Source organism: Xiphophorus maculatus, chromosome 13 (assembly GCF_002775205.1).
Source record: "Xiphophorus maculatus strain JP 163 A chromosome 13, X_maculatus-5.0-male, whole genome shotgun sequence".
Classification (NCBI taxonomy): Eukaryota; Metazoa; Chordata; class Actinopteri; order Cyprinodontiformes; family Poeciliidae; genus Xiphophorus; species Xiphophorus maculatus.
This window is the reverse complement of record NC_036455.1, coordinates 25349397-25356332: the sequence shown is the minus strand read 5'-3', so window position 1 is coordinate 25356332 and position 6936 is coordinate 25349397. Positions and strand designations below refer to the sequence as shown.

At 38.2% G+C, this 6936-nt stretch overlaps 1 protein-coding gene across 1 annotated transcript; it reads left to right on the top strand.

Annotated features, from left to right (window-relative positions):
• The first annotated feature begins 822 nt into the window (after window positions 1–822).
• ssr2 (signal sequence receptor subunit 2) lies at window positions 823–4925 on the top strand. The gene is made up of 6 exons (XM_005814649.3): window positions 823–929; window positions 1276–1437; window positions 3508–3606; window positions 4143–4251; window positions 4339–4416; window positions 4534–4925. Exons 2-6 carry the CDS (start codon window positions 1277–1279, stop codon window positions 4642–4644), a joined length of 558 nt encoding a protein of 185 aa, XP_005814706.1. The 5' UTR covers window positions 823–929; window position 1276; the 3' UTR covers window positions 4645–4925.
• The last annotated feature ends 2011 nt before the right edge of the window (window positions 4926–6936 follow it).

The following is a 6936-nucleotide window of genomic DNA, read 5'->3' as shown; positions in this document are numbered from 1 at the left end:
TTACTATGTACACCGGAACTAAGGATACACAGCTTCGAGCCAAAACGGAAGTTGTGTGACGTCATGTGAAAAGGGTCTATTGGCCACATAACAAGTGGCCAACAGCTTGGTGTGTGGGAGCCCAGAGCAGAAAGCAGGTTGAAAAACAGAAAGGTATGTCTTTATTTCTTACTCTCTTCAACATAGAGCCTTTAAAATCACAAAATAAAATCTGAATATTTTTCTATAAAACCCCCTGGCGCTTTGAGCATTAAGTCTAAGATATGATACTCCCTAGATATTCTACCTACCTGTTCTACCTATCTGTAGGTTCTCAGTCATAATTTAAACAAAGGTTTAAAAGTAAACCAACTTAAGTTTTAATTTAAATAATACATCATTTGTATTGAGAGCCACTACAATAAATGAATGTTTATATGGAATTTTATTAAGAGGAGCTATTTAGAGCCTTACATTTTTGTAAAAGTGTAGCAGAGATTAGGTCAGTGGCACTAAACCAAACTCATAGGTAACATTTTAATTTTGTTGAGTATATGGGTCTCAACAGTTTGCATTCCTGAGAAAAACACACGTTTGATGTGCATTGCAACTAGTGGTTTTTGGTCTTGCAGCTTGAACACATTAAAAACTTTTTAAACCACATTTTACGTTACATTTTACTGTGACTTTGCCGACCCCTCAAAACTGTTCTTAAGAAATTCCCCTGTTTATGGTCCCTCCCAGTAATGAGATGGAATTTACTCCCTTGGATTAGTTCAGGAAACATAAAAAGTCTCTTTCCAATTCGCTTGCGCATTTCCACCGCCTAAACAGCAGAGGCGCTGCAGCCTGACCTGGTAACTTCCTTCAGTAAGGAACACGTCATGTACTGAGCTCTCAGTCTGTGCCACGCTCGCTACTTCGCCTCTGCTGGAAGGAAAACACTCACGGTAACAGTCTGTCTTTAAGTTGTTTGGGTTGTTTTGTAGGTTAGGAACTAAAATGTTTACTAAACTAAATCTGTATTTAGCAATATAATTAGTTTATTTAAAGAACGGGGGTTTAATGCTTGTGGTTGTTACCACACTGGCTGGTCCACGTAAGCGTTTCACTTTGATGTTTAAGACGTCTAATATAAGATATAGAGTCTGCTGTTTTGTCTGGAAATATAGCAGCATCAAAAAAAAATTATCAAATATTCCAGCTGTTTTCCATTTTTTCCCCTGAGCAATCTGTTGTTTTTAAGCTACCCTGATGTTTCAATAGAAACTGTGTATTGACTGTAACTTGCTCCAGGATGATCATGATGCTGCGTGTGTGTGTGCTGCTGGTGGTTCTGGCGCTGACTGCCGGAGAGGAGGGCGCACGGCTTCTGGCCTCCAAGTCTCTGTTAAACCGCTACGCTGTGGAGGGCCGAGACCTCACCCTGCAGTACAACATCTACAATGTGGGCTCCAGGTCAGTGCACGGTTATTGCTAGACATAAAACCGCTCTGCGGTGAAGCCCCCAGCTTTGACTCTTCTCTCTTTACCTACATGAGTATTTTAATTAGACCTCCAAAACAATCAGCTAGTACTGGAACAAACCAGGGCTGAACAAAGATTGAAGAACCACTGCTTGAAGAAAGTGTCCTCTAAAAACTGGCTGTAGGTTTGGGAGTTGATTTTGAGTCCATGTTCAGCATGAAAAGGTCCAACTAGCTCATCTTTGATAATACCAGCCCATACCATTACCCTGCCTCCATCTTGCTGGTGTCTGATCTACTAGAGAAGCTTTAAATGGAAATTGTAAAGTTCCCTTTCATAGAACCATTTTTGCTCAAAGTGCTCTGTCACTGAGTTCTGCAGTTTGGAACTCACTTCCATTTTTTCCCCTGAGCAATCTGTTTAACAGTCATTCTAGTCTGTTGTTTTTATAAACAGTTATAGTATGTTTATAAAACAAACAAAACTCTGGTTATGTCAAAAACAGAACTGTATCCATACTTAATGTTTTATGTTTCACTGTTTTATATGCATGATTATGTATATGTTGTCAACACTATGTTGTACTATTTTAAATTATTATTACTTCATTTTTTACTAGTTTTAAGATACATTGTTTAAAAGCCCATTTAGGGACAAATGCTGCGAATGTAAATTAGCTGTTTTAAGGACTATGGAACTGCTGTTCTGTTCAGTTTGTCTATGTGTGTCTGTCCCTATGAAATAAACTTAAATTAATAAATATCTTAGCAATTTCAGTAGTGCTGCATCCCTCTGAAAGTTTTTTTTTTTACAGTTTTGGATGTTTCAGAGTCACTTAAATTTCTTTTTTCTCGTTTTGACTCAGGAAAAGAAGCTGCCCAATAATTATTCACGCATTGATATAGGTGTTGATCTCCTTAGGCCCCACCGTCACACATCAGCTGATATGTCTATATTCAATAACCATTCAAGTTTATGCAGCTTGAAGTTGGAAAATATGAATAAAAATGATAATATGGTCAAAACTGAAACTTTCCTAATAATTGTGCACACAGTCTATATGAAGAAACCTGAAATGTTCTGATGTAGACCTGTCAGCAGAAACTATTGGCGAGAAACTAAGCTTTTCTAATGTAAAGCTTTCAGTAAATGGCTTTTAGAAAAGTTTAATATTTTAATGTCAAATGTGCATCAATATTGATTCCTTAAGTTTGAGTCGACATAAAATCAACACAAATGTACATATAGATTACCGTTTAGATGATGATTCCTAACATTGATTCAATATAAAATAAACTAAATAAACTGCCTGCTTTACCACATTGAAACTTTGATTCACTCATATTTTGCTATCTGGGAAAAGACTTAGAGTAAATAATCGGACAGCTGAGACAAACATGATAAAGAAATGGTTTAGACAAATAAATTAACTGTAGGACTGTGGAACTCTGGAAACCCAGAAGTAGGAGACAAAGAAGCACGGGAAAGACATGCAGCCGAGGAACCGAGGACCGGAGACGAACTCGGGTCAGCCGTGTATTTTATTACGCAGTTACTCTTTAAAACTTGTTTTTATTTAGAGCCTTACATATTTTGCAAGGTGTTAAAGAAGAGATTACATCTGTGACACTGACCACAGGAATCTATGAATAAACCAAACATATATCTAAACATTTTAATTTTAGTTTGACTTCTACAGGGCTCAACAGTTTGTTTAATGAGGAAAATAACACGCATGTTTGTGTTTTATCACTTACTGGTCATTATTGGTCCTGCAGATTGAACACTTTAAAAACTTTTCATATAAGAGATATGGGACTAATAAGGGACGTTATTGTAATCATATTACTATTGTGACTACTAAATACATCGCAACCATGACATTTCAAGGTCCTTGTCAGCTCTGATAAGGTTCTAACTTCACATTTAACATGAAACATTAGATTTCACTGAGCCTTTACTGCCCCCAACCCTAAAGATGCTCTTAAGAAATCTCCTGGTTTATTGCCAATAATGAAATGGGATTTCCTCCATTGTGTGTCCCTCTTTCTGTCTCCTTAGTGCTGCCCTGGAGGTGGAACTTTCTGATGATTCCTTTCCTCCTGAAGACTTTGGAATTGTGTCGGGAATGTTGAATGTAAAATGGGACAGGATTGCACCGTATCCTTGAACTGAAATGCTGTTTGTTGCTGCAGTTTTCAAATTGTACAGATATTTATATTTAATCATAATCCTGTGAATTTATGTGTTTTAGAAACACGGGAACTTGTGGAATAGCAGTTTGATATTGTTTTTGGTGGTAATAAACGGATGTAAGCACTCACATAAAACTTTGATGTTTGAAAAAGCTGTTAAATTGCTTTGATTGGTTTTACGGCATATGGAACATACTTTTACACCAGTGACATTTTGATGTGAGTTTAATGATTATAATTATCACCAGGTGTAACAGATACATTCAAGAAAAGGAAACATGTCTGCCTTCAGAATACGTTCTAAGTCACTTTGGAACTGAGTGGTTTTCTGCCATTCATTCTTCACCATGAGTAAACTACAGACCCCAACCCGATTACCATGCAGAAAAAATGTTTGCTCATTTTTTTATCTATCCTTACAGGCGTCAGAGAGGTTTGTGGTGTGAATCACATGGATGTTCTCTTCATTATGTCAGTTATCAATTTAACTACAGAAATCAGAGCTAGCAACGTGTCTCATACGGTGGTGTTACGCCCCCTAAAGGCAGGGTACTTTAACTTCACCTCAGCTTCTGTCAGCTACGTAGCCCAGGAAGGAGGACAGGTTGTGGTAAGATCAGATGTCTTTGTGGTGTGCTATGGTTAAAAAAGCTAATTTGAATATGAGTTTTATTTATTTGGTTGTTTATTTTTGAAGGTGGGTTACACCAGTGCCCCTGGCCAGGGGGGCATCTTGGCCCAGAGGGAGTTTGACCGGCGTTTCTCTCCTCACTATGTAAGCTGAACTGGAATTCTTTCCTCGTTAGAAAATATACTGGTCATTTTACTTCTTTGCAATTTTATGCAACATATTTTGTTTGTGTTTAACTTGTTTGATTTGTGCTTCTGTTAGCTGGACTGGGCTGCCTTTGGTGTGATGACTCTGCCTTCTATTGGAATCCCTCTGCTCCTCTGGTACTCCAGTAAAAGGAAATATGACTCGCCAAAAGCCAAGAAGAACTGAGGACCAGTTTCTGGTTTTGAGGGATAGAGTGTGGGGACCCAGCCCATACCTAAACTAAAAGTGGAAATGGACAGTACCAAGGAAAATAACAGCAGAACGTCAGAATAAGAAGCCTAGGAAGTAAAGGGGGGAGTGGAAATGAACAAATTTCCAAAAAACAGCACATCTGTGGTTGCTACTTTTTCAGCTATGTAAAATCGTGTAATTGTCGATTTTTGTAATCTGAATTTAATGTAAAAATTCCAGAATGTTCAATTACAGATATTTGTTTTTTCTTCTAATGGTGCCTGCTTGTTTCTGTTCATCAGCCTAAAAGTGATGAACTTTTAGACTGAATCAAAATAAGATTCAGTTCCAAAGTAGTTTGGCCTTCATAATGTTCAGATGGCTTTGACTTTTTCCAGGCTTAAAGCAGTATAAAAAGCTCTTTATTGAGCAAAGGTGTTTTTTTTTTTTTTTGGAATTGCCATTTGTAAAAAATTTTTTTTTTCTCCCCTCCAGGGGGTCTTTTGTGGGCTCTAGTGTTCCTTATCTGAAAGTAGGGTGACAGGAAAGGGGGAAGGAAAACATGCAGCAAATATCGCCAAGTCCGGGAATCGAACTCAAGGCCTCCAAACGTGGGTCACGCTATCCCCTACGCCCCCACAGTACGCCCCATTTGTAATATTTTTAACCAGTATGGTGAGTTTGGTTTACTACATTGGGGCAGACTTAATGTACTATGGAGAGGATCTTCAAAACTTTCCCCAGGACAAGATGAGGTTTTCAGTTTTATCAGCATTCTGTTGTTATCTTCATTATGAACGATTCTAGGTAAATACAATCTAATGTGAAATTTCTTTTTCTAAAGTTTTTTTAAAAGAAGCAAAACTGAATTTACAACATATGTTCAAGATCTTCATGACGTCACCGCCATGCAAGGGAGGAAAAGCGTTAGGGGTCTCAAACTCCAGTCCTCGAGGGCCGCAGTCCTGCAACTTTTAGATGTGCCTCTGCTGCACCACCTGAATAGAATAATTAGGTCATTAAGGCTCGGAGAACTGATCTACACAAGGAGGAGGTAATTAAGCCATTTCATTCCAGTGTTTTGTACCTGTGGCACATCTAAAAACTGTAGGTCTGCGGCCCTCGAGGACTGGAGTTTGAGACCCCTGGTTAAACTATGGATACAGAAGTACATTGACATATTTAAAGCATTCACATTTATTTTTCACTCTTGCTGGTTATTCTCAGTTTCATGATTTGGATCAAAATTAAATAAAGGGTTGTAAATAAACAAGCATGTAAAACAGTATTTCTTGCAGTGCAGGAACATAAGACATGAACACTGAACCAAAACTACAACTGTAAGTGTACGTACAGTTTTTATGACACGAGTGAATTTGCCCTCCCTAAACGTGCACACACACACACACACCTTCAAATCTAACAATTCCTGTCAAACGTTTGCAGTCATCTTTTCAAATATATTAAAGTTTTCAGAGGTCATCAATATCTTCAGAGCAAAAGCAGCACAAGCAAAAATTTTGCTGCATAAACGTAGCTGAGTTGATTAACAACGAATTTGTGTGTGTGGCTGGTTGACCTTTCATGACCTCTGGAAACATTAATATCTTTAAACTGATAGAACAAACAAGTTTTCCTCCACAAATGTTTGACTCCAATTTTGTTAGATTAGAAGAAGGTGGAGAGACCAACTTCACTCAGGTGTTTGTGGCAGTGATTGGGATGGACAGCTGGTAAATCACTGTCTTCACAACAGAAGTTCAGACTCACCAAGCAGAAGCTGCAGGTCCAGACAAAGAGAGCCTAGAACAATGCACAGCAGGTAAGAGCTGGAACATTGCACTGGGCTGGAATGAATAAGCAGAAGATTGAATGTAGTTTTCTTTTTTAAGTTGCATTTATCTAGGAAAAAATATCGTTTTCCTAAAAAGCACTGAATTCAGCTGCAGTTGTAAGTTTTAACTCTTGGAGGAGCCATTTCTTAGTTTTATTTTGCTCTTTCAGAGGATCGTGCTTTACAAATAGGTTAGCACAATATTTGCATAAATACAGTTAAGACAAGTTTACTTTGTTTGTTGCTATTTTTATCCCCTTTCTATAAACTGCTTACTGCTCACATCTTGTGTCCAGAAACACTAGATGTGAAGCAGTGAGGTGCGGTGTGACCCCTAGTGGTTGGGCCGGGGTCTGCTGCTGCTTGCTTCATTAATCCTTGATCAGGAGGAGGGATTGCTGCAAAGTCAATATATTTGTTTATTAATATCCCCATTAGCATCAGCAGCATGC

Bases quoted from the DNA above. Each gene is read 5' to 3' on its own strand.
- ssr2 (XM_005814649.3), top strand. From the start codon at position 1,277: ATGATCATGATGCTGCGTGTGTGTGTGCTGCTGGTGGTTCTGGCGCTG. The intron at 3,607-4,142 runs GTATCCTTGAAC...TACAGAAATCAG, and splicing joins AAATGGGACAGGATTGCACC to AGCTAGCAACGTGTCTCATA. The intron at 4,252-4,338 runs GTAAGATCAGAT...TTATTTTTGAAG, and splicing joins AGGAAGGAGGACAGGTTGTG to GTGGGTTACACCAGTGCCCC.